Source organism: Neolamprologus brichardi, chromosome 7 (assembly GCF_056152115.1).
Source record: "Neolamprologus brichardi isolate AB-2024 chromosome 7, ASM5615211v1, whole genome shotgun sequence".
Lineage (NCBI taxonomy): Eukaryota > Metazoa > Chordata > Actinopteri > Cichliformes > Cichlidae > Neolamprologus > Neolamprologus brichardi.
In genome coordinates, this window is record NC_142110.1 from 68,967,989 (window position 1) to 68,994,927 (window position 26,939).

Here is a 26,939-nt window from a genome sequence, read left to right on the forward strand (position 1 = left end):
CAGACTCCAACCTAATGATGGAGGTAGCCAATCAGGACGAAGCCAGGGAGTCAGGCGGTAGCGTGCCGTCGCCGGTCGTCACTGAGACAGAGCAGGTGAGTCCAGAGACGGCTCATCTTTATTCATGGCTTCATCTCTGTTGGCAGCGCTCGCAGGTCGCTCTTCTTCTCCACATTTGCTGCTTTGTTCTTTCTGTAAACGGCGCCTCTGATCAAGTTCAAAGCCCGGCCCTCCTGACAGTCTCTCTTCATCAGCCTGACACCTTTTTCTGCGTCTTCAAAACCACTTTTCCTCGTTTTCATGTTCCCGTGCGCCGCGTCTGTGCGTTTAGAGCGGTAATTATGCGCCGCGTAGCCGCTCGTGTGGATTTTAGGCGTTTTCAGTAATGATTTTGTTCACCGTGAACTATTTTAAATGTTCGTATTTTCATTGCGCTCTTTTATCTCAAACGTCCTGCTTTTCAGATCGTGACAGACTCGTCTTCGTGCTGTTCCTCGCCACCGTCGTCAGCGACTCCACTCGTGTCGTTTTCCACATGCAAACAATAATCAGTATTTTATCAGTGAAGCTCGTTGCCCCTCCTGACACGAGACACCGAGAAGCGTCTGCATGTCTGCAGGCCGTCACATCTCGTCCCGCATCACGCATCCAGTCAGTCACATCATCAGTAAATAAATGCGTCAGCGTGCAATGACAGGCCGCACACGCTCAGAGCGCAGCTGACGAGCGTGTGCGGACCAGTCGACGTCTTCCATACAAATTTCACAAGGTTTCCTTCATTTTACTCTTCCAGCAACCACTCAGCATCCAGCTTGTTTTCCTTAGCAACCAGAGGTCGCCAGGCGGTTGTCAGTGGCTCTGTATACACGTGAGACCACAGGAAGTGAAGAACATGCTAGTGCTAGCTGCTTCCAGGTGACTGAAGCGACTACCAATGCGAGTGAAGAGTACCTTTGACTGATAATAATAATAATAACCTGGTAATAAATATATTAGACGGTCACCTAGGCAACCGGAGCCTGGATCGTCCAACCAGCTCTCAGCTTCTAAGTAACAAACAAATCGCTGCCATCGTGGACACAGCGCTAGCGTCATTTCCTGTTTTAGGCTAGTTTCTCACCGTGTCTCGTCTTACTTCCTGTTTTTGTGATTTTCTGCCCCGCCCACATCGTCTCCGCCTGTGTCCTGTCTTCCTGCTCATTACCTTTTTCATCTTTTTTTCTTTTTCATGACTCTGTACAGAGTCTTGATGATGTCACAAATCAAGAAAGGATGTAAACACTTGCTGTGAAAACGAGTCTAAGAAAAGTCTGCTGGCCACAGGAAACAGGAAATGGAAGCAGGAGATACTTGAACCTGCAGAGGGGGGGTGGGCGCTCCTCTGAGAGGTTTGCATTACCCACCCTCGTGTGAGCGCGCTCACTGATCCAAAGCGCCTCCAAATAAGTTTCCTCTGCAGCTCTGCAGCTCACAGCGGAGGACCACTTAAAGCAAATTGACTTTACTGATGTGAATTATGACGATACTGATATCATGCATAAAGTTATTTACCCTCTGAAGGATTGAAATAAGTCATTCCCTCAGATACGGGGAACTAATATGAATGCAAATAGGATTAGGCTCCTGCATTAGTGTCTGATAAACAATTTACAGGCCTGAGCGTTCACCAGGGGATTCGCTCCACACGGCGCCTGGAACGGGGGGGTTAACCCTCCATCCTCTGCGAGCGTTCGCCTTCACCGCGTCTGCAGACAAATAAAGAAACGCAGATTATTGGAGAAGTCGCCGATTTACGTTTAAATCAGATCCGATCTGTCCCGAAGGGGAAGCTCCGACCGAGGACGACGCGACAAATGGAATTACAGCCAAACCGCAGAGCGAGCACGCGGTGAACGACGCCCCGCAGGCCGCCGCTGACAGAGTTAATATGCAGCGAGAGATCTCAGGTGTGCCCGAACCTGCAGCGGGGCCCAGCTTCTTGAGCTTCGTCACTGAAGGCAGGAAAGCCATGAGAACACGTGTGCAGAGTTCACTGAAGCAGCTCACCCACCCTCAGGCTGCTGTTTGACTATCCCGCGCTCTTATTTTGAAAGCTTAGGCCCTTCCTGTCTGGTTGGACACGTTTAGTCTGGGAGTCCAAGCTGAGAAACTCAGATCAAATCAAAGCCAATAAAGTTAAAAACAGACTGCTGTTACAGCAGCTGTGCATGACTCACAGCTTAAAATAATCCTTATTTGTTTTATACTCAACTCCTTCTGTGACTGACACAAGCTCCTCCCCTTTTAAGATATCTTTCTGATGATTGGCCAACTTCATCACTTGAAATGTACACTGAGTACTTTTTCTCTGATTATTAAAGTACACGTTGTTCCAGAGACTGCAGTACTTTTACGTGTACTCTGTGTGCTGTAAAAGTGTTTTCAGCCTCTTTCCACAGCACATGACGAACCTGATCACATGTCCACACAAACATACGACCACGTAAAATGAGCAACAATCTGATTGTCGTGTGGAAGCTCTGAGATTTCTTCTTCATTGGTGAGAAAAGTTTATAACTCAGTCGACGTTCTGCCTTTGCAGCTTTGATGCTGTTCAGTCTTTACTGGTAACGTCTGAAACGAGCCCCTGCGCGACTGTAACACGCCAGGCTTCACCGCCAAACCTGGAGAATCGTGTAGACATAGTAGCGATGGGCGCCTCGGCCAGCGTGGCGTTCAGACATTTTGTTTATCAGTAAACGTGCGCTCATCTAATGCTCCAGCTGATCCAACGAGTGCTTGTTGGTCCACAGAGAAACACAGAGATGGCGGTTCGAGGCCGCCGGCCTGACGGATGTTTTAAACCTGGGACTGCGGTCGAAGAAGCATCGCTGCAGAAAGCGGGCGGACCCTCAGACCCGCCGACCTCCAGCGGCGACGGAGGAGACGTGACCTGCTGCGACCTGCTGTCTCTGAAGAGCGACTCGGTATCTTTGGCCAGCGAGTCCAACGTGTTCAGGAGGGTGAGTGAAAGACGAAGAGCCGGGGCGCTCACGCAGACTTTTGTTTCCGAAGCAGGAAATCGGAAATGGCGAGCAGCTGTTGGGATTACACCAGCCCGACAGCTGCACCTGCACGAGCTCTGCTGGGTGTTTGTGAGCAGTGTTGCCAACTCCTCAGTAAGGAAAATCGCTATTGGCTGTCCTAAAAGTCGCTAGAAGTCGCTAAATGACGTCATCACCTAATTTGCATAATTGGTCATGCTAATGTAATTGTAACCTATGTTGTTGGAGAGAGAAATAACATCGTGGAAGAGACATAAAGTGAGTAAAAAACATCCTAAATGCATTTAGAGTTTATTTAGAACTACAAATTAAATTTCTTTTAGCAATTATTGTTTTTTTAATGTCACAATTCCAACCCTGCTCCTTAATCCGGGCTTGGACCGGCAAAAGTGACCCGAAATAGGCACTCTGGTGGAGTTACTGTGTGTGTGTGTTTATAAGTAGTTTTAAACCTGATCCACAAAACAGCATAAGAGTAAAAGAAGAACTGACTGCGTTACAGCACCCGCTGCTTGTTGAGAGTAAAAGCGATATGCGCTTTCACGTCTTTTTTTAGCGACTTTTTTTTAGAAAAAAAGTCGCTAGGGGGTCTGAAAACTCGCTAAATATAGCGACAAAGTCGCTAAGTTGGCAACACTGTTTGTGAGTCTGACAATAATGTTACACAAATCTGTGTCTCTGCACACAGAAACTCACATTATGTGACATCACTCCTTGCTCCGAACACGGAACGCCAAAATAAAAGCACAAAAAAATAGGAAATATTTGCTGTAAATAGTTGATTTACAGGTGATTTCTGTGGCTTTAGGCATGAAGAAGAATCACGCTTCCATGATTAACTTATTGTTTGTCCATCGTGGACTGAGCACAGAAACGCTGAGCGCTGTGGGCAGGTACACATCAGCTATAACATCCATGTCCAGCCCATAGTGTTTCTTACAGTGCAGTTTGTTCCACGATGAGGACAGAGGGAGGGTCTGCATGTTAGTGCAGCTTCTTCCTGTAACGATGGAGCTGCACGATGCAGGTACGCCCTAGGTGACATCACATGGTCACTGTTTGTTCAGAACAAACCTTCAGTAAGAGTCAGACAACACTGCAGTAAATGTTTGAATTTTTGAATGGAGTCTGGTGTGTGGCTACCCAGACTGTGATGTCAACAGAACCAAAACTAAACCGTGAGTGAAACAGGAAGACCCGCCCACTTCTCCACGTTTATCAGGGTGGTAATAAAGTGTAACGCACTGATAGAAACTATTGTGTTTAATTACCCTTAATTGGGTTTATCATTTATTAATGGGTGTTGTGAAGTTCGTTGACCTTAAACTAAAGGATGAGGTTGAATGAGGAGAAACAGGAAGTGCTCAGGTGACGTCAGGTGAGCTCAGCCTGAGCGAGGCTCCGTCTACGTTTTTAATGCGATCAAATCTGTTTCACCTTTGCCGTCCCACCTTTTAGATCTGAGTAATCACACGTGTTCGCGCCCTCGCGTTCAGCCTCTCGCGCTTACATTCGGACGCTGGCGAGGAAAAGCTGACCCCATCTTGTCGTGATGAACCTAGTGGACTGAACGGACTCCCGCCCTCTGCAGAGGTATCATCACGCTGGTGGCAGGCTCCACATCTACCCCGCCGAAAGAAGCTACGGCGTAATCATAATTCTCTTGACCTCCGATGACCCCTGCGAGGCTCTGACAACGAGGGCCACGCGACACAACAGATGGCGCCGCCCGCTCCAAAATGTCTTTTCATTTCTCGAACAATCACGCTGCGGCAGCGCTGAATGAGAGGGCAGATTACATAAGGCGGGGTTCCCGGGGTGAGATGAGAGCTTTTTCTCCAAAACGCCGCAGTCGTTATCGCTCTCATTAAATTCCTCCTCTGACTCGGCGCCTGCTTTGAATCCATCCATCGGAACAACACGGCGGCGGGAAATTCTCAATTAATATGTTAATGTGTGCGAGATATTTCATCACAGGAAGCAGAGCTCAGCGCGCTCACAGGTTAGCGCCGAATTACAGGAGACCCACAAACAGCATCATCCCAGCCCACAGCGGCGCTTTGGAGCAGGAACGGGCCTGAAGGAGCTCCAGGAGGCCCCTCCCACCCACAGAACATAAACATACTGTTCGCTGTTCTTTAGCTCGTGCTCCAGGCCCGATACGTCCGTGAGACCGAGTTTGTGGATCGGGGATTAAATGAGTGAACGTTACGTGAAGTGTGTGCGCTCACATCGACATCAGAGCTGTGTGAAAATAAAAGCTTTGGATGCACTTTCTTCTTGTATGCAGACATTTCTAAAGGAAGAACTTTATGCTGTTAAACCATGAATAAAAAGTATACTTTTGTGTCTTTTGCCATAACTTTATGCAACCAATGCATGTTTTGACAAGTGGAATTACATTTTCTATTGAGCTGGTGCCATATGTTAGCCATTCTTTAACAGGGAAAAACTAGTATGTCAAGGACTTTATTGTGAAAAGAACAGGAAGGCCTTTTGGGACAGACCATATTGAAAAAGACGGACGTAGCTGCAGCGAGACCGCCCACATTTACGCCTCGAGATGAGTGTTTTCAGCGCTGCCACCTTGGTGTTTTGAAACCAGTTGGTACCTCCTGGTTGTGACCAATGACTGTAGAAAACATGGACGACGCGACCCCGCCTCCTCCCATTGTGCAAAAATGAAGCCAAAGGTCGTGTCCAAATTCATGGGCTGCATCCTCCTGAGGACCCGGCCTTCGCAGTCTACGTGGGCCGGGTCCTCAGAAGGTCGGGTAGGCCGGAAGTAAACGGCTGTGAAATGTGACGGTCTAGCCTTCTGATTAGCGTCACCGCTGTCTCGGTGGAGTTTAATAAACTCGGCCGTCTGCTCCTTGCTGTCTAAAATATAACAGGACACTGGAGGAAACTCTCGACCGTCTCACACTTCTGTTTAATCAGTTTTCTGTTTGACGTTTAGTCAGCTGTGTGAAAACCAAGGAGGAACCCACCCGGGGGATTAATAAAGTTTTATTTAATCTAATCTAATAACTTTAATCTCAGTCAAACCGATTTACTCACGAACAAACAAAACACTGAAAAAAGCCCAACAGTAACATTTTTAGGTTGTCTAAGTGACTTATATATTACGTTTAACCCGAGCAGCGAAAGTCCGCGGTGATGTGAAAATGATGTGCCGGGAGTTGTGCCGTTCTCGGCGGCTTCAGTGACCCTCGAGCTCCCGGCGAGCTATCGAGCTGGTGGGTAACAGACGTCTCCGAAAACGTCGAAGCACTTTTGCAAATATGCGATATCTTGATAAACGAGCAGATATTTGATGTTTACACAGCTACTTTCTCGCCTGAAAATATGTTAAAAGTTTATTTTGTGACCCAGAAAGATTAATAAGAGTAATTTTAAAACTTAGTAGCAGCCGCCATTGTTGGAAACTGGAGTTTGGCTGGGCCGCGCTATGAATTCTGGGATATGGTGGGCCACGAAGGACACACCCGACCCATCCTTCAAATTCGGGGAAAAGGAGGACGCATTTGTCGGCTGCATTCGGAGGAGTCTACGAATTTGGACAGCCTTCGGCGCGTCGCTGTGACGTAATCGGTCTACAAATGCGGCCTCAGGAGGAAGCAGCCCATGAATTTGGACACGACAAAAGTCTGCGCAGTAGTGACTTGAGGTGGAGCGACTGTGTAACGCTCCCGCCCACATACCCGCTGGACGTGACCGCAAACACGCCCCCCTACACTTTTTACGTAGCCCGGCTGCTCCAGTTTTTTGCTGGTTTACCGCGACTGACGACTCGTTTAATTAAGGTAAATACAACCATGTCACTGTTATAAAAAGACACACAGCTCATCATCTTATAGTTCTAAAATCACTCTGTTGTTAACTCAATAGTTAGCTTAGCCGCTAGCATACGCACTGTGTTGGAGGCTTGTTGCTAGCTAGTTAGCGATGCTACACACCTGCTACTCTAATAGAGATTGAAAATGTGACGTCATTCAGGGGTAAAGCCGCAAAGAATTCTGGGAACTCGTGGCAAGAGGTACTAGCGCACGCAGGCTTTCAATTGAAATCAGTTACACAGCGATAAAAAGAAACAAAAAATGGCAAGAAGCTGTTGTATTATTAACTGCAATTATTACTTTGTTGTTTCAGCAACATTACATTTAAAAACTGTACGTTTGAGTTAAAATATAATTTATAATTTTAATAAATGACAAATTAAAAAGGCATTAACATTTTTTTTGTATCGAAAAAATATCGAACCGTGACACCAAAACCGAACCGTGAATTTTGTGTATCGTTGCACCCCTAATTAAAAAATAACAGCTAAACAATTTCTGGCAGCTTATAGAATTACAATAGAATATCATTTTATAATATAGACTTATTTTATTCTTAAAAAGAGAAACACTTTGTCTAATATTAAGCTCATTAAACAGAAGAATACATTTTCTTATCAAACTCTGTTTTGGTGAAGAATAGAAAACCTGACATTCCTATAAAATTAAAAACAAAATGATAAAAACAGGTAGTAGAGGAGCCAAGTGCTGCTCCTAGTTTCCCCGAACACGTACAGAATAACCAGATTCATATTAAATGAAAGTTTAAAAAGTAAATTGAAAGCAATAAAAATTGTACAATAAATTTATTGCAACAAAAATCATAATATAAATATATCACAGCAACATTTTTAACCCTCACGGGTCTTTAGATCTCCAGCTTCCCAGCATGCATTGCACTAAGGTTAAAACTCAGTTTTTCCCTCGCATGCACACAAAGCCTTGTAATGTCTTTTTGTTGTTGCGATGAGTCTGAGGGGAGTCTGTGATCAACACTGAGACAAACGGTGATGGAGACAGCGCTGCTCTCCCCGCGCTCTGATGTGAATGCCTGCAGTTAAAGATGAAGACACGAGCCAAACCCGTCACAGAGGAGAAGCTCTGACACGGAAAAAAGGACGAACCGGAGCTCCTCTGTCACGCAGGAAGCTGATTATCTGAATAAGATGCGTAAAACAATGACGGGAAACCACAGATGTGGAGTCAGTGGACAAATCAGTCAGACTGCTGGAGATGCTGCTCAGATATGAACAGGAAAAGTTGCAAACACGTAAAGCCACATTGAGCCCAGGTGTAATTATGCCCCGCCCACACCAAGTCACATGTAACAACACCTCAATAATCCAGTTTGTCCCTGAGCTGAAGGATGTTCATTACCGAAGCAGCTTCCCTCACGCACACCTGATTTAACAGGTAATAAAAGTGTGAGTGAGGCTGAAGACCCTCCTGAGATGAACACCTCGCGTTTAAGCTTCACACAGAGGCGGGATTAAGGAGTCAGGAGCACTTTAAGTAATAAAGCTCAGTTCTGCGTCAGTGGACAGCACTTCATCAGAGTCGCTAATGCGCTTCTATCCGTCTCGCTGGACTGTTTAGGCGCTTTTAATTTCCAGACGGACTCGCCGAGCCGTGGCTGCGGGGCTCGCCGTATAATTATAGGGGAAACCCCGCCCCCACGGCGTCCTGCCTCCTCCTCATAATAAATCATTGATGGCTGCAGACTGCCCACCACTTGGTTGCATTGCAGTTTTACCTCATTATGTATCACTGGGACTGAGATAAGTCCGCTTTCATCAGTAATTTGTGTGTTTGAGTTCATGTTTATCCTTTAATGATAAAAAATGGTTGTCTTTAATAACCTTATTACAATAATGGTGGATGACTTAACAACAGTTATTGGTGTGTATTATCATAGAGGGGTTGATGACTAACATTAGCCAGGAGAAAGAGCTCAAACCAAGCTGGGCGTCCTGACGTAGCCGTAGCGCCCTCTGAGGGTTAGCTCATGTTTTTTGACAGACTTGATAAAAACTTGTTTTCTTTATAAAACATATTTAGTATAAAACTTTTATTTTGATCCACTCTGTAGTTTTTATTTGTTTTTTCTTTCTTTTTTTAATGGATAATGTTTCAATAGCAAACTTCTTTTCCTGGTTCGTCTGTCATTTTTATTTTCCGTGTATAAATTCATATTGTCCTATCATTTTTATCTCTGCAGCCTTTTTCTTTCTTCCTTTCCTTTTTTATGTAACAGTGACTTTAAGCTCTGTGTCTTTAGTTCTGAGATTATTTCTCTGAGCGGCCTTTGACACTGGGACTCCTCAGCCTTCACCTCCTCCTCCTCGCCTTTTTTAAGCGGTTGCCCACTCTGCAGGACTTCACTGCTCTGTGGTTTGATGGAGCGGCTTGTAAACGCCACCAATTAGGAAGGGCGATTGGCATACAAAGAGGCCGCTCCTGAATAGTGATGAGAAGTGGGAGGCTTTCCTCCTCAGGGGATCTGAGGAGGAGAAGGAGGAGAAGGAAGAGCCAGGCGGCCGTGTTTTGACAGCCTGAATAGACGGAGCAGTGGAAGTGGCTGAGGAAGGCTTTTGTTATGCTAACTGCTGGCTAACGGGCCCTTATTCATATCTCCTTGACACCAAATGACTTGATTTAATTATCTTGTTGCTTCTTGTGGAGGAGAAGGCTTCAGGACGGGAGCAGCGGAGGGTGAGGATGATGAGGGAGGGGGGAAAGGTCACTCTCCAGATTTTTTTGTCTTGACAGGATGACGGCACGAGTGTCTCCAGCTTTGCAGAGGCACTATGTAATTCTGCGCAGATGTTTCCATGGCTTAATTACATGTAGTTTGAAAATCTGTCATCTCACCTCACATCACCACATCCACGCTATTATTACACATCCAACCCTGATACCACAGGGAAGCTGCTCTGTGCACACGATGCCCCCCCCCCCCCCCCCCCCCCCCCGCACCAAAGCTGCTTGAGGCCAGGTGGAAGTACTTCACACTGTTTCATTATTTTATGTACGGTTATTTTATCCTGATCAATTCAAACCTTTTTAAAAGCTGCGTCTTACAATGTAACACTGGCACGAAGCAGCTTTTGTTTCACTGACTGCAGATATGATGACTTTAAACTACATGAAAATACCTGAAACAGCTTCTGCTTGTCCCACAGTCGTTTACTGAGACTCCTCTGTGAGTGTGAGTTGGACCACTAATGAGGAAGATGAAGAGCGTCCTCCTCCTCTCCAGGGATTCACGCTCCTCCTTACCAACAAACCAGCACTCTGTTCCACACAGTAAACGTCCATCATAGGACGTCCTCCTGCAGAGCTCAGAGGGCTGTTTTTTCCATTATTACCCATAATCCTTTGTGCCTCTGTGTTTGTTTTCACTGAATGTGGAGCAGTTTTCTCAGAAGAACATGCAGACGTTCATCTCAGATTCTAACCCTCACTGTCAGAGAGGCGTCTGAAGAACTGTCTTCAATGAACAAGAAGTCCTGAAACTGGACACTGTCCAAACAAAGTCCAATACCAGTCTAAAACTGGTCTAAATACCAGTCTAGAACTAGAACAATACCAGTTTAAAACTGGTCCAATACCAGTCTAAAACTAGTCTAAATACCACTCTAAAACTAGTCCAATACCAGTCTAGAACTAGTTCAATACCAGTCTAAACCAGTCTAAATTTTAGTGAGTCAGTCTAAAACTAGGCCAATACCAGTCTAAGTACCAGTCTAAAATTAGTCCAATACCAGTCTAGAACTAGTCCAATACCAGTCTATAACTAGTCTAAATACCAGTCTAAAACAAGTCCAATACCAGTCTAAAAATGGTCTAAATACCAGTCTAAATACCAGTCTGACTGGTATTTAGACTACTTCTAGACTGGTATTTGACTAGACTGGCATTGTCTGAATACCAGTCTAGAAGTAGTCCAATACCCGTCTAAAAATGGTCTAAATACCAGTCTAAAACTAGTCCAATACCAGTCTAAAACTAGTCTAAATACCAGTCTAAAACTAGTCAAATACCAGTCTAGAAGTAGTCTAAATACCAGTCTAAAACTAGTCCAATACCAGTCTAAAACTAGTCTAAATACCAGTCTGAAACTAGTCAAATACCAGTCTAGAAGTAGTCTAAATACCAATCTAGAAGTAGTCTAAATACCAGTCTAAAACTAGTCCAATACCAGTCTAAAACTAGTCTAAAATTAGTCCAATACCAGTCTAAAACCAGTCCAATACCAGTCTAGAACTAGTCCAATACCAGTGTAAACCAGTCTAAATTATAGACTACTTCTAGACTGGTATTTAGACTATTTTTAGACTGGTATTGGACTAGTTTTAGACTGGTATTGGACTAGTTTTAGACTGGTATTTAGACTACTTCTAGATTGGTATTTAGACTACTTCTAGACTGGTATTTGACTAGACTGGCATTGTCTGAATACCAGTCTAGAAGTAGTCCAATACCCGTCTAAAAATGGTCTAAATACCAGTCTAAAACTAGTCCAATACCAGTCTAAAACTAGTCAAATACCAGTCTAGAAGTAGTCTAAATACCAGTCTAAAACTAGTCCAATACCAGTCTACAAATAGTCTAAATACCAGTCTAAAACTAGTCCAATACCAGTCTAAAACTAGTCTAAAATTAGTCCAATACCAGTCTAAAACTAGTCCAATGCCAGTCTAGAACTAGTCTAAAATTAGTCCAATACCAGTCTAGAACTAGTCCAATACCAGTGTAAACCAGTCTAAATTATAGACTACTTCTAGACTGGTATTCAGACTATTTTTAGACTGGTATTTAGACAATGCCAGTCTAGTCAAATACCAGTCTAGAAGTAGTCTAAATACCAGTCTAGAACTAGTCCAATACCAGTCTAAAACTTGTCCAAAACCAGTCTAGAACTAGTCCAATACCAGTCTAAAACTAGTCTAAATACCAGTCTAGAAGTAGTCTAAATACCAGTCTAGAAGTAGTCTAAATAGCAGTCTAAAACTAGTCCAATACCAGTCTAAAACTAGTCTAAATACCAGTCTAGAAGTAGTCTAAATACCAGTCTAGAAGTAGTCTAAATACCAGTCTAAAACTAGTCCAATACCAGTCTAAAACTAGTCTAAATTAGTCCAATATCAGTCTAAAACTAGTCCAATACCAGTCTAGAACTAGTCCAATACCAGTGTAAACCAGTCTAAATTATAGACTACTCCTAGATTGGTATTTAGACTACTTCTAGACTGGTATTCAGACTATTTTTAGACTGGTATTTAGACAATGCCAGTCTAGTCCAATACCAGTCTAAAACTAGTCTAAATACCAGTCTAGAAGTAGTCTAAATACCAGTCTAAAACTAGTCCAATACCAGTCTAGAACCAATCCAATACCAGTGTAAACCAGTCTAAATTATAGACTACTTCTAGACTGGTATTCAGACTATCTTTAGACTGGTATTTAGACAATGCCAGTCTAGTCAAATACCAGTCTAGAAGTAGTCTAAATACCAGTCTAGAACTAGTCCAATACCAGTCTAAATACCAGTCTAAAACTTGTCCAAAACCAGTCTAGAACTAGTCCAATACCAGTCTAAAACTAGTCTAAATACCAGTCTAGAAGTAGTCTAAATACCAGTCTAAAACTAGTCCAGTACCAGTCTAAAACTAGTCTAAATACCAGTTTAAAACTAGTCAAATACCAGTCTAGAAGTAGTCTAAATACCAGTCTAAAACTAGTCTAAAATTAGTCCAATACCAGTCTAAAACTAGTCCAATACCAGTCTAGAACTAGTCCAATACCAGTCTAGAACTAGTCAAATACCAGTCTAGAAGTAGTCTAAATACCAGTCTAAAACTAGTCTAAAATTAGTCCAACACCAGTCTAAAACTAGTCCAATACCAGTCTAGAACTAGTCCAATACCAGTCTAAACCATCCACAAACCAGTCGTTTGTGGATGAAAAATCGAGACGGCCCCGCCGAAACCCTTACAGTCGCCGACAGCTGCAGACATCAGTGTAGCTACGTTTCCAGAGGTTTGACACAATGGATGTAGGCTTGACGGGTTTTCACTCCTCGACTCGGTTTCTATCCTAACAGAAAGCGTTATCGGTGGAGTCTGGGGAGTCAACTGTACATTATATTTTCTCTCGATGACACAAAGAGCGACTGGAGAAGTGAAGAGGACTGCGAGCGACACAATGACTGAAACAGCGAACATGAAAGGGATTTATTCAGGGAAGAAATGAAAGAATAAACGAACGGCGCTCGTTAACACGCCGAGAGGAGACCCCTCCAATCTGCCAAGCTCACCACAGACTGTAAATAAATATGTCAGGTTGAGAGATGAAAGCTGCCTCATCCTCTCAGAGTCCTCTGAAGTGTGTTTTATCGAGCCTTTGAGAGCCGTAACCGTCTTTTTAGGGATTTAATGGATTCGTTAGATTTTAGCCTTTAGCGCTCCTTCAGGGAGCATCACTGTCAGTCTGCTGGAGCCTTACATGATGTTCACACAGCAAACACATCACAAATGATCCCAGAGATAATTATGAATGCATGTCCTGTGAACGCAGGCTGCAGGTCCACTCAGGAAACAAACACCAATCAAAAATCATTCAGCATCAGGAAAAAATGTGGCTGCATTTTTTTTGAAAAGTAAACTAATTTAGGAGAGTTATGTAATATTTGAAAAAAAAGTAATATTTTAATCTAAAAATAAAAAACTCTAATATTTTATGACATTCAGAAACATGTAAAACAAATGTGAAGAAAAAACTGGATACTTTTCCAAGAAAAACAAAATCCGGCGTGGAGTCACCCGTCGTCCTACAGCATCGCTCAGATTTCACTGATCGGGTTTGTGCTCACACGCTGCCAAACGCCATGAAGGATGTTTCAGAACAATTAATAATGTTATAAAGTTTTAAAATACAGTGGTCCCTCGCTATAACGCGGTTCACTTTTTGTGGCCTAGACCATGGTCAATCAATCTCGTGTCTCCTGTACAGTACAGAATGTGTTCAGCTTGTCAAGTTTACATCTTCGATCTCTACAGTGTGACTCTGAAGTGCTGCACTGCAAGTTTTCTCCCAAACAAACACTGTCGACGAAACGTTTCGCACCGTCAGAGGCTCCTGCGGTAGGAAGATGCTAACCATCGCACAAACAATTGGACTTCTGGACATGCTAAAGCAGTGGTTCCCAAACTTTTTTTGCTGGGCCCCCCTTTGTTTTATAAGAAAAATGCTGCCCCCCCCCCCCCCCCCCGGCGCACACGCGCGCACAAACACATCCTCCAACCACACACGCCCATATTTTGCTCCATTGTGGTTTATTTCACACCTCAAACATTTAGTAAACAATTAAGCAAATACAAGTAATCTGCATTAAATTACAGGTAATAAGAAAATAAACTACTAACTCTTTTACGCTGCGTCCGCACCTACACAGGTGTTTTTGAACACGCAGCTGTTTCGTCCACGTAAACGGCGTTTCGAATCGCCGAAAACTGAGATTTTTTAAAACTCCTTCTTTTGCGTTTACGTGTGGACGAGGAATACAGAGTTTGTCACGCAACGTCAATAAAATGAAGTTGGTTTGGAAACATATTCAGCGATGCTTCATCTCCTGCTTTGCGTTTCTGTGGGCGCCCCGTGCTAGCAGTGTCCAAGCATTGTTTTTAATTTTTCCCCTTTTCTTACCGCGCCCCCCCCCCCTGCAATGGCTCTGTGCCCCCCCCTGCAATGGCTGTGCGGGCCCCACACTTTGGGAAGGTCTGTGCTAAAGGCAGAAGTTACCATATTTTTTGGATTATAAGGTGCATTAAGGAAACAAAACAGTCAGATAAGTCAAACTTTACTCGTCTTATTCTTCTTGCTTTGTCTCCATTGATTCCTTAATGATTCGTTACTGTTGAATCCTCTGCAGCTGCTTTGATCTTTGGTTTCCTTCTGTAACACTGGACTTATTTTTCTACGAAGGTTTAAACGTTGAGAGTTTAAACAATAGAGAAAAGTGTGAAAATGTTCATGCCTGTGTGAGAAAGTGTATAAAGTGTGTGGTGAGGGGCCTTAAAACGTCTATAATAGTTGTAAAAAATAAAGTTGGCTACTTCGTGGACTTCACCTATCGCTGGTAATTTTTAGAACGTAACTCCCGCGATAATCGAGGGAGCGCTGTGTGTCAAAGCAGCAGAGATATTTTGTGCTGAGAACTCAGATTCTGTCTGATTTCAGTGCTAAAAGTTTCCTGTGAATGTTGACGAGTTTGTGTTGTTGTTTGGCAGAGCGAGGAGGACGACACGAGGAGCGTCACGACGTCCTCCGTCATGGTGAGACACAAAGAGCCTGTGTGTGTGAAAACAGACCCTCCCCCCGATGCCGTTCCCATGGTGATATCCCATAATGACACAGCGCCGGCTGCTCATTGGTTGTGATGGCCTCCTGCTGCTGTCTGACTGGACCCAGCAGGAAGTGTCCGCCTGTTACTGGGCTGTAAGTTTGCAGAGCGACAGTTTCGTTATTGATTCATGTCCAGATCGCTGAGTCTGATCGATGTTTGTGGTGTCAGTTTGGCTCCGGCTTGGATTAACCAGCGTCTGCTGCGACACCCGTTATAAACTTGACCGAGGTAAAGTCCAGCCTCTCAGTCCAACACGAGCTCCAAACCAAGTCTGACTAAACTACTGTCTGGTGTTCATGAGTGCAGCTCTCGGTTGGTTTCTGAGTCTCAGACCTTCGCACGCCTACACCGAGCTGAGCATTTCCTCTGCAGCTGACTGAAAACACGTCTCTGTGCTGGAAACAAGTTTTAAACGTGCACTGAGCTGGACGTGTTTTCTTCCCGCTGCATCAGGGTTGACTGCGAGCCGTTAGCCGTGTCGCTCGCCGCCACGGCGTGCCATCAAGCTGAAGGACGGCCTCCCTCTGTGCCCGCCCAGGCTGTGTAATTAACACGGAGCTATCAGGTAAACAGTGAGGACAGCCCGGCAGGCCTCTGATTAAAGGCCTGGGTGGTGCTTCGCAGCACCCTGCTGGCCAATAAACACCACTAATGGCGTCAGGATCCCCGCCCGCCTTGGCTAGAGGACGACGAGGACGCCAGTTTATGACAGAAAATCGAGACACCAGAGGAAATGTTACAAAATCAGTTTTTAGTATCAAACTGAAAGTTTGAAAGGAAAACGTGTTCACCTCAACAGTTCAAATGTCAGGGGGCGGGGCTTCATCGCTTCTTCATTGGTGTTCGGTTACAGTTTAAATGCAGATGGAGGTCACCTTCCTCTCCTTTCCTCTCCCTCCCCTTCCTCCCCCAGTCTCTGTTCCACAGGGTTTCTCTGGATCCTCTGGAGAAGGAGTGGTTGAAGAGCTGTGCCGTGGGGAACGTGGCCACCCAGCGCCGGCTGCTTGCTCAGGAGCCCGGGCTCGTGCTAAAGAAGGTCTGCCTCAGGTCTAGTCTGTGCGGTGCTCTGACGCAGAAGGTGTCATTTAGTGATTAGTAGCTGCTGGGTTAAAGCCATCAGTGTTTGTTACACACAGCGATGCTTGAATATTAGCTGGAGCGCGTGCAGTAGGACTTATAGGCGCAGATAGTGAGCACGCCGCTATTCTGATTCATCCTCTAAACACTTGAACTCTTTCCTTTTTCCTTTCCTCTTTTCTCACCACGTCAGGATTTCATCACCGTAAGTAAAACTTGTCCGGGTCATATTTTCATCTGAATTATTTGTTTCACACGTGCAGCTCAAAGAGCTTCACGGAGGGTTAGAGCACAGAAAGGTCACACGGGCCGGTCTCCCATGGAAATATGTGCATTCACCAACCAGCTGGTGGGTGTCAGTGGGTGGAACCCGTCACAGAGAGGTTTACCATGCTGCACTGAAAGCCTGCTGCCCTGCATAGAAGAGGCTGACTTGTCTGCTCGAAGTATAGCATAGCATCTTTATTTATAAGGGTTAGGGGTGCTACAAATATAAAACAAAGAGAAAACAGTTTAAATTACATGTAGTATATCTTAAAATTAAAAATAATGTAATTAATAAGAAACATATTAAGAGACATCAACAAGTCCTGCTGTGCTGAAAGCCAAAGTAAATAAATATGTTTTAAGACGTGATTTAAAAACAGAGGAGCAGAGGGGCAGCATTGGACAGACATTTAAAAACAAATAAAAGCAGCTCAAAATGATCCTAAAATGCACGGGCAGCCAATGAAGTGAATATAAAACTGGGTGATGTGCTCGCATCTACGAGTGGCAGTTAAGACGTGCAGCAGCATTCTGGACTAGCTGCAGTCGAAGAACAGAAGATCGACTCACCACATAATGAAGAGAAGTACAGTATGGTTGCCTTCACAATAAGAACTGCACCTTTGGAAATGTTTTGGTTGCAGTGTAAAAACACAACCGTTTACGTTGGTGCAGCACCGTCTTTGTGGCTGATTTCATCTGGTGACAGCAGCAGCCACCAATCTGGTGACACGGTTTTCTCCAGCGACCGGAGGTTTCCAGAGAATCACCGACTGGTCTCTGTCTGTCTGAGTTTTCTTTTACTACATCTAACCAAAAACAAGTGAAAACCAACAATTAAACATCAAAACCTGCAGGTCCTCTGACGTCCAGCAGAGGCAGCAGTGAGTCCTCACAGGCAGCTTCCTGCTAAGACCATGAACTGACCTCTGGACCCAAACTTTCAAAGCTCCCAGTCTGCCTCCTAACTTTGTTCTGTTGTTTTGGACAGGAAGTGCCTTTAATCTGAAGCTCTCTACTGGAAGCAGGAAGTAGGCGTGGCCTTACTTTTGCAGACAGTAATAATTGGTTCATTTAATAATAAGTGTTGCTCTAGGTCCATGCTGCAGCCTCCACCTGAGCCCTCCACCAGCAAACGTCGATAAATGGCTTCAGAGCCGGACGCTTTCACGAAACAATTGGCTTAAGGAAATTAAATGTTCAAAGAGCAACAAAGACATTAGTAATCTGCTTATTGAAAAGAAAGAAAGGGGAGTGCAGCTGAATGAATGGAGGGGGGGTAATGATCCTATTAGTTTGGATAAGAAGCTGCTGAGAGTCGGGCAGCAGGCGAGGACGAGGATCAGATAAACAGAAGACCGAGGACGGAGGCTTCATGGTTACTGTCAGGGCCGTCCTGAGTAAACGCTGACGTGTGAGAAGAGCTGTAATCATGTTCATGAGTAAATCTGAGCTTATAACAGCTTCACTTAAGCTAACCAAGGAGTCACACTGTAGATTTTTACTCAGAAAAAATGATTTTGTTCAATGAAACCTGATCCATGAAGTCTTTAACATACTGTGGTTATATTCACACTTACATCAACTCTCTTTATGCAGGCGAAACACGTTTGTACCTACAAACTCTTTAATTCTAGTACAAAATGTTTTATAGCAGACTGCCTGCATCCACAAGGTCAGGTAAAAAGCTCTGAACGGTGGAGAAATGCTCCAAAATAAAGTAAATTCATATAAAAGCACAAATGATAACAAAATGAAGCTAGCATGTGGAACCACGGGTCAAACATCCATCCAGCACAGAGGCTTGGGTGGGACCATCATACGTGGATTTAGGTCCAGAGACCGGTCAGCGACCACACGGTAACCTCCAGTTGCTAGGGAAAAATGTGCCCTGGGGAGGGGTTGCTGCAGAACACCTGCCTGTTATTGCACCCACTTGTTTGCATGAATTGTCATTTTGTTTTTGAGCTGTGCTGAAAATAGAAAAAGTGTAATGCAAACTGAAACAGAGAAGGTTCACCTTTAAAATAAAACTTCTCACCACCAAAACCAGCAGTGAAGGGAGGAGGACAAAGGCACGCTGTGCAGCCAGAGATTAATAATAACTAATGATTGAATGCAGAGAGGTGTGTAAACACATAGTGACTGACAGGTTTTATTGGCTTTATCTGAATGAAGAAGCAGAAAGTTTGCGGCCATCCAGGTCTTTATGTCTTTAAGACATTCCTGCAGTTTAACTAATTGGTGTGTGTTATCTGGCTTCATGGACAGATAGAGCTGGGTGTCATCTGCATAGCAGTGTAAATGTATGCTATGTCTTCTAATGATGCTGCCTAGGGGAAGCATGTATAATGTAAACAGAATTGGTCCTAGCACTGAACCCTGTGGAACTCCATAATTAACCTCAGTGTGTGAAGAGGACTCTCCATTTACATGCACAAACTGGAGTCTATTAGATAGATATGATACAAACCACTGCAGTGCAGTAATAAATATAGCAGCACTTCGACTCTTGAATGAGTGAAAGGTCATGACCAATGAATCAACCTGAATCGACGGTTTGTTCCACGTTAGTTTGGACAGTAGTTTAGCTACAGCAGCTTTTCTCCCTCCTGTTTTCAGTCCTGCTGTCTGTTTCACTGTGAATTCATCGGCTCTGTGTTTCTCTTTCTCTGCCGCTGACGGCCTCCTGTGATGCAAACCTGCCGTACATGAAGGGGGTGAGTTTGGCTTCGTTAACATGAATCATCTGAACACAACAGAACACCTCTGCCTTCTGCCTCAATTAGCCGAGCGCCCATATCACAGAGAGCAGCTCCCTCACCTCCTGTCTCCCATCACCACGGCGAGTTTAAACGAGTCGGACGTTCACGCGAGCAGAGGGCGGGGTTAATGTAAAATTCAGTTCATGTAAACAGGCCTCACTCAGACGTCCAATCTTCTGCTGTTTGTTTGAAGCACCTGCAGAAATGCAGCGCTGCGAGCCGTGCAGCCCTCTCTTCAAAGAGGCTGACAGCTCTGACAGCCTGCCATCAGGTTAATCACAGCAACATGGACGGATTACCGAACACGGCGTGCACAGAGACGCCGAACCACCGCACGGAGACTAAACTTAAAAGCTAAGAAGCACAAATACAAAGAAACACAAAACAACGACAAAGAGACAGAAACGGACACAAATATGGAAAAAAATTAAAAAGTCAGAGATTTTATCAAACTGATAAAATGAGGAAACGCAGCAACAACTCGGCCTTATCGCACGTGCGTCCTCCTGTCTGTGGTCGCTCGTTGTGCTGTTTTGTGTCTCAGGGTCTGGAGATTTCGGGGGGCTCAAACACGCCGGCGCGAGTGGCCGTCCGCCGCGCGCCTTGGACGCCGCATCGGGATGGCGGGTCCACGCTCATTAGGCCTGCGTGCGATTGGAGCGGCCCAGCAGCCAGACAGCGGGCGTGTGTAATGATATTGTAATTACATGGTAATTAATATCTGAGCAGACAGCGAGCCTGAAGGGAGGCGGCTCGGCTCCCAGCAGATGGGAGGGACTGATAATTTCTCCACAGCCATTCGCCGGAGCCTCTGTACTTTTATTTGGTGGCGGTTTGATTTCACGGTGCTGAGCGGAGGATCTCGGGAACGGCGAGATTGTCCTTGTTTGTGAGCGGCGCTCCTGCATCGATCTGTGGTTTCCTTTCTTCTCCTGCAGCTCTTTGAGACCCCGTCCCAGCATATGTTCCTCACATTCATTGTTAAGTCAAAGTGTGCCTCCACAGCCAATAAAGAGCCGGCTTTTCAGAGCGCCACATATGGCAGAGCTGTTGCAGGCTGTCTTTGAAAACTCTACACAAGCAGAATTTCACACAGCTCTAAGCTGCCTATTCAAGAGCTCCGGCAAACGGACCCCTCCATATGGCCTCGCCTAATGTGCCCCCCCCCCCTCCATTAGCTGCACAGACCTCCCTGTGCAGAAATAACAACATTAATGGCGTAGCCCTCTCGCCACTTGACAGCGTTGCTCTCCTTTTCATGCCTCGCTTGATCAAAACGGGAGTGAAGCTGACGCCTTTCTGATGTGCTTTTTGCCTGCTGCTTCCAGGCGAGCGGCGCTAACTCATCCCGCGCGTCGCTCCTCTACCTCCAAAGGGCCGACAGATGCTCGGCACACCGAGCCCGACTGTTGGCAGGCAGTCGGCGGTTTGTGCCGGGTCACTGTCGGCGCTACCCCCGGATCTGTGCGAGGAAACGGCTGTGAGCGTCTCTCGGAGGCCCGAGTGTCCCGCTGAGGCGGACAGGTGTCTGTCATGTTTGCAAATGTGTAACACGGAGCTTTTGTGGCTCGTTGAGTTGGCCCGTGTTCTAGTTGGCTCGTTAACCATTTAAAGGAACAGAAAATCCCTGCACTGTGCACGATCCAGATCCAAACTAACAGATTCTGGACTCTAATTCAAGCTGATCGTTATTCAGATGCATCAGTGCTTTCTACTCGTCCGGATCAGTTTGACTCTTTTCATAACACGAGGCCTTCGGCTCGTCAGAGCATCGCTGCAGAATAATCTGCTCTGAGAAGAAAAGCATTCGATGTTTGAGTTTGGAAAAGTAAGTTTTGCCTCTGATTGACTCGAGGAAATGAATAAATGTGTCCTCTGCAGTCTTGCACACCTGCCTGTGTGAGGCTGAGGTGGAAGCATGAACAATCTGGTCGAGTGTTGGAGGAGGCCGGCGGGTGAGGCCGGCTTCAGTTAGCACCTTTTAATGAAAACTCTGGGCTCAGTGGTCAGTCTGCACCTCGCCGCCAACACGGGCACGCCGCCAAAATAAACCTCCATGAAGCATCCTGTGGACACTGACAGGTTTTTCCCCTCCTGTTCCTGTGATGGCGGCGCCCCGCTCGGTTTTCACGCTCACGGTTGTTGGCTGAATGAGGAACATCAGTGCGGCATAATTAAATGGGCGGAAAACAGCAGAAAACGATGTTCAGGCTGTTTAATCCAGTTTAGAGCAGCACCACGAGGGAGGGGGTCCAAATAACAGGACCAGGAGGAGGAGCTTCTGATGAAGCAGTGTGAGGAGGAAACGCAGCATCTTACCAAGGACTCGCTTCAGGACGACTTTAACATCCATCAGAATGAGTCATAAATCCGCATAAATGTTTGCTGTATTAAAGCAAAACGAGCTCCGATCCTCCCTCCGGAGGACTGATGAGTTGTGTGGGATTAAATATCCACAGACATCAAAATCCACTGCAAGTAGTTAAAGAAGGGCAAGAAACTCCATTAAAAAAACCAGAAAATGACCACTATTCCTCCTACATTCACTTTAATATTTTTCCTTGCTCCATGTAGGATTACAGTCTGATATTTGAAACAAGCCCTTCATTCTCCCTCTAAGTTTAACGTTTTCTGTTTTCTCCTCTTCCACTCACTCGGACACACAGTTTGTAAGTCCATCTTTGTGTCTCTGTGCAGTGTTTGTGCCGTAGTGTTAGCACAGCCAATGAGAACTTCACACACAAAGAAAAATAAAATACTCTGAAAAGTGGATCTGCTGCTTTCAGCTCCACATTTTTATTCCTGGACTTCACCAGAGTAGCTTTCCATGATTCACGATTCAAAATAATCCCTCTATATCTGACAACACTGTGCCTCAGTGCAGCCCCTCAGTGCACCCTCTCTCTGAAACTAGCTGTTTAGCTTCTCCCCTTCAACCAGCTATCTTAAGATTAGCTAGGTTCTGGAAGCCTGCTGAGGGGCAGCACCCAGTGCTTAAAAATAGAACTAAACAATGTAAACTTAAAAATGTGGAGAAGAAGAGTCAGTCCACTTTGATGGTTATTGTAGAGCTCTTATTGTCTTATTCCCAGAGTATCAGATACTGCTGTTCTGTCAAAGGTCATCATGAGCAAGTTCAGACATGTGCAGGAAGTCTTTCTCTCTGATGGACTGGTGACCCATCCAGAGTGTACCCACTCCCATACCGGAAAAGATGGATGGATGGACGGACAGACTGACAGATGGATGGATGGATGGATGAATGGATAGACAGATGGATGGATGGATAGACAGATGGATGGATGGATGGATGGATGGATGGATGGATGGATGGACGGATGGATGGACTGGTGAATGGTTGAATGGATAAACAGATGGGTGGATGGACGGATGGACAGATGGATTGATGGACGGGTGAATGGTTAAATGGATAGACAGATGGGCGGATGGACGGACGGATGGATGGATGGATGGCTGAACAGATAGACAGATGGATGGATGGATGGATGAATGTTGAATGGATAGACAGATGGGCGGATGGACAGACGGATGGATGGATGGCTGAACGGATAGACAGATGGATGGATGGATGGTTGAATGGATAGGCAGATGGATGGATGGATGGATGGATGAATGGTTGAATGGATGGATGGATGGATGAATGGTTGAATGGATAGGCAGATGGATGGATGGATGGTTGAATGGATAGGCAGATGGATGGATGGATGGATGGATGAATGGTTGAATGGATGGATGGATGGATGAATGGTTGAATGGATAGACAGATGGATGGATAGATGAATGGATGGATAGACAGATGGATGGAGGAATAGATGGATGGATGAATGGATGAATGGTTGAATGGATAGACAGATAGATGGATGAATGGTTGAATGGATAGACAGATTGATGGATGAATGGTTGAATGGATAGACAGATTGATGGATGAATGGTTGAATGGATAGACAGATGGATGGATAGATGAATGGATGGATAGACAGATGGATGGAGGAATAGATGGATGGATGAATGGATGAATGGTTGAATGGATAGACAGATAGATGGATGAATGGTTGAATGGATAGACAGATAGATGGATGAATGGTTGAATGGATAGACAGATTGATGGATGAATGGTTGAATGGATAGGCAGATGGATGGATGGATGGATGGATGGTTGAACGGATAGACAGATGGATGGATGAATGGTTGAATGGATAGACAGATGGATGGAGGATTGGAGGAGGATGGATTGCGGGGTGGCTGTAGCTCAGGTGGTAGAGCAGGTCATCTACTGATCGGAAGGTTGGTGGTTCGATCCCTGGCTTCCCCAGTCTGCATGCCAAATATCCTTGGGCAAGATACTAACCCCAAATTGCTCTCCGATGCATCCATCGGAGTATGAATGTGTGTGTGAATGTTACCTTAGAAAGCACTTAGAAAAATGTGCTTGTGCAAATGGGTGTGAATGGGTGAATGTAAAAAGTTGTGTACATCCACAGTGCTCAGAAAGAGTAGAAAAGCGCTATATAAGAACTAGTCCATTTACCATTTTACCATTTACCATGGATGAATGGTTGAATGGATAGGCAGATGGATGGATGGATGGATGAATGGTTGAATGGATGGATGGATGGATGGATGAATGGTTGAATGGATAGACAGATGGATGGATAGATGGATGGATGGATAGACAGATGGAGGAATAGATGGATGGATGAATGGTTGAATGGATAGAGAGATGAATGGATGGATGGATGGATGGTTGAATGGTTGAATGGATAGACAGATGGACGGATGGACGGATGGATGAATGGTTGAATGGATAGACAGATGAATGGATGGATGGATGGATAGACAGATGGATGGAGGAATAGATGGATGGATAAATGGTTGAATGGATAGACGGATGGATGGATGGATGGTTGAATGGTTGAATGGATAGACAGATGGACGGATGGATGGATGGATGAATGGTTGAATGGATAGACAGATGGATGGATGAATGGTTGAATGGATAGACAGATGGATGGATGGATGGATGCATGGTTGAATGGATAGACAGATGGACTGATGGATGGATGGATGAATGGTTGAATGGATAGACAGATGGATGGATGGATGGATGGTTGAATGGTTGAATGGATAGACAGATGGACGGATGGATGGATGGATGAATGGTTGAATGGATAGACAGATGGATGGATGAATGGTTGAATGGATAGACAGATGGATGGATGGATGGATGGTTGAATGGTTGAATGGATGGACGGATGGATGGATGGATGAATGGTTGAATGGATAGACAGATGATGGATGGATGAATGGTTGAATGGATAGGCAGATGGATGGATGGATGGATGGATAGACAGATGGATGGATGGATGGATAGACAGATGGATGGGTGGATGGATGGATGGCTGAATGGTTGAATGGATAGACAGATGAGCGGATGGATGGATGGATGGTTGAATGGATAGACAGATGGGTGGATGGATGGGTGGATGGATGGATGGATGGATGAATGGATAGACAGATGAATGGATGGATGGATGGATGGATGAATGGTTGAATGGATAGACAGATGAGCGGATGGATGGATGGATGGATGGATAGACAGATGGATCGATGGATCGATGGATGAATGATTGAATGGATAGACAGATGGGTGGATGGACAGATGCATTGATGGATGGATGGATGGATGGATGGATGGATGGATGGATGGATGGATGGATGGTGGGCTGACAGACACACAGACAGATGGATGGACGGAAAAACGGTGACTTCACTCTGACTTCCTGCTGGAGACTTTACAGCTCTGTAAAACTGCACCAGTGTTGCTGCAGCTGTGACGGATTTTTGACCCTGTGGGAGGGGAACGTGTCAGCTTATCTGAGCAGGATGAAACCATCACCCACAGTCAGAGTTAATGTGAGCTCGCTCACTGAGCAGATTTAAATACAAATGTTTCTAAATGTTTGTCGCTCGCTGTGAATGCACTCGTATCCTCGTGTCCTTCACACAGGCCGCTTATTCAGATTGATTAGAGCACATTAAGAAACACAATTAGCGGCACGTTCTAATACAACACACAATGGCAATGGGATAACCGTCCTTGAATGTGGCTCTTTAGCAGAGAGTTAAGTCCTGTTGGGTTAAATTAAAGCTCACATTATCTCACAGCAGTTTGTGTGTCTGCATGCAGCTCGCAGCCAAATCTGTTTAAACTAATTAACCATGAATTCACTTCAAAGCAGGACTTTCTGCTCTCAGTCTGAGGTTTCTACCAATGTCCTCAGCAGATATCCACACGTCCCCTCTGTGGGTGAGGACCAGAGGCGGAGGCAGACATTTGATACACCCGGGGCCTAGCCCTACAGGGTAGTATGCATGTGGGTTTAATTAAAAAACTAGGACTAAACCAGACCCAGAACTGATCCAGAATTAAAACTGGACTACATCAGTTCAAAATCAGGACTATTTAGGATTTAATCAAGACAGGACCAGAATCAGAACTAGATGATAGCAGCACTAAAAGTCATCATAGACCTGCACGACACTTATTGTTTAATTCTACCAAAGTCCACTGTTTAGATTCAGAGACGTTTATATAATTATTGAGCCTTGTTGTGCAAACAAGCTGCAAAACTTATTAAATATAGAGATTGAAAAATAGCAAACCTAAAAAGAAACACTAGATATGAGATACATGAGGACCTATGATACGGTGATACTTCTGGTAAACAACCATTTGACTAACACGTGTCTCACCTGCTCCTGTTCCTCTCTCTCTGTTCCTCTCTCTCTCTGCTCCTCTCTCTCTGTTCCTCTCTCTCTTTTCCTCTCTCTCTCTCTGTTCCTCTCTCTCTCTCTGTTCCTCTCTCTCTCTGTTCCTCTCTCTCTCTGTTACTCTCTCTCTCTCTGTTCCTCTCTCTCTCTCTGTTCCTCTCTCTCTCTGTTCCTCTCTCTCTCTGTTACTCTCTCTCTCTCTGTTACTCTCTCTCTCTCTGTTCCTCTCTCTCTCTCTCTGCTCCTCTCTCTCTGTTCCTCTCTCTCTTTTCCTCTCTCTCTCTCTGTTCCTCTCTCTCTCTCTGTTCCTCTCTCTCTCTGTTCCTCTCTCTCTCTGTTACTCTCTCTCTCTCTGTTCCTCTCTCTCTCTCTGTTCCTCTCTCGCCCTCTGTTCCTCTCTCTCTCTGTTCCTCTCTCGCCCTCTGTTCCTCTCTCTCTCTCTCTCTCTCTGCTCCTCTCTCTCTCTCTCCGTTCCTCTCTCGCCCTCTGTTCCTCTCTCTCTCTGTTCCTCTCTCTCTCTGTTCCTCTCTCTCTCTCTCTCTCTCTTCCTCTCTCTCTCTGTTCCTCTCTCTCTCTCTCTGTTCCTCTCTCTCTCTGTTCCTCTCTCTCTCTCTCTGTTCCTCTCTCTCTCTCTCTGTTCCTCTCTCTCTCTGTTCCTCTCTCTCTCTTTTCCTCTCTCTCTCTCTGTTCCTCTCTCTCTGTTCCTCTCTCTCTCTGCTCCTCTCTCTCTGTTCCTCTCTCTCTTTTC

At 45.2% G+C, this 26,939-nt stretch overlaps 1 protein-coding gene across 1 annotated transcript in view; it reads left to right on the forward strand.

The window, feature by feature from the left end:
• Positions 1 to 26,939, forward strand: part of LOC102787931 (uncharacterized) — a 47,423-nt gene continuing 20,484 nt past the window's right edge. The window contains exons 1-4 of the mRNA XM_087844584.1: positions 1 to 95; positions 2,793 to 3,002; positions 15,175 to 15,219; positions 16,204 to 16,326. Of these exons, the coding sequence (XP_087700710.1) occupies positions 15 to 95; positions 2,793 to 3,002; positions 15,175 to 15,219; positions 16,204 to 16,326 (459 nt within the window). The 5' untranslated portion in view covers positions 1 to 14. The remainder of the gene's footprint in view (positions 96 to 2,792; positions 3,003 to 15,174; positions 15,220 to 16,203; positions 16,327 to 26,939) is intronic.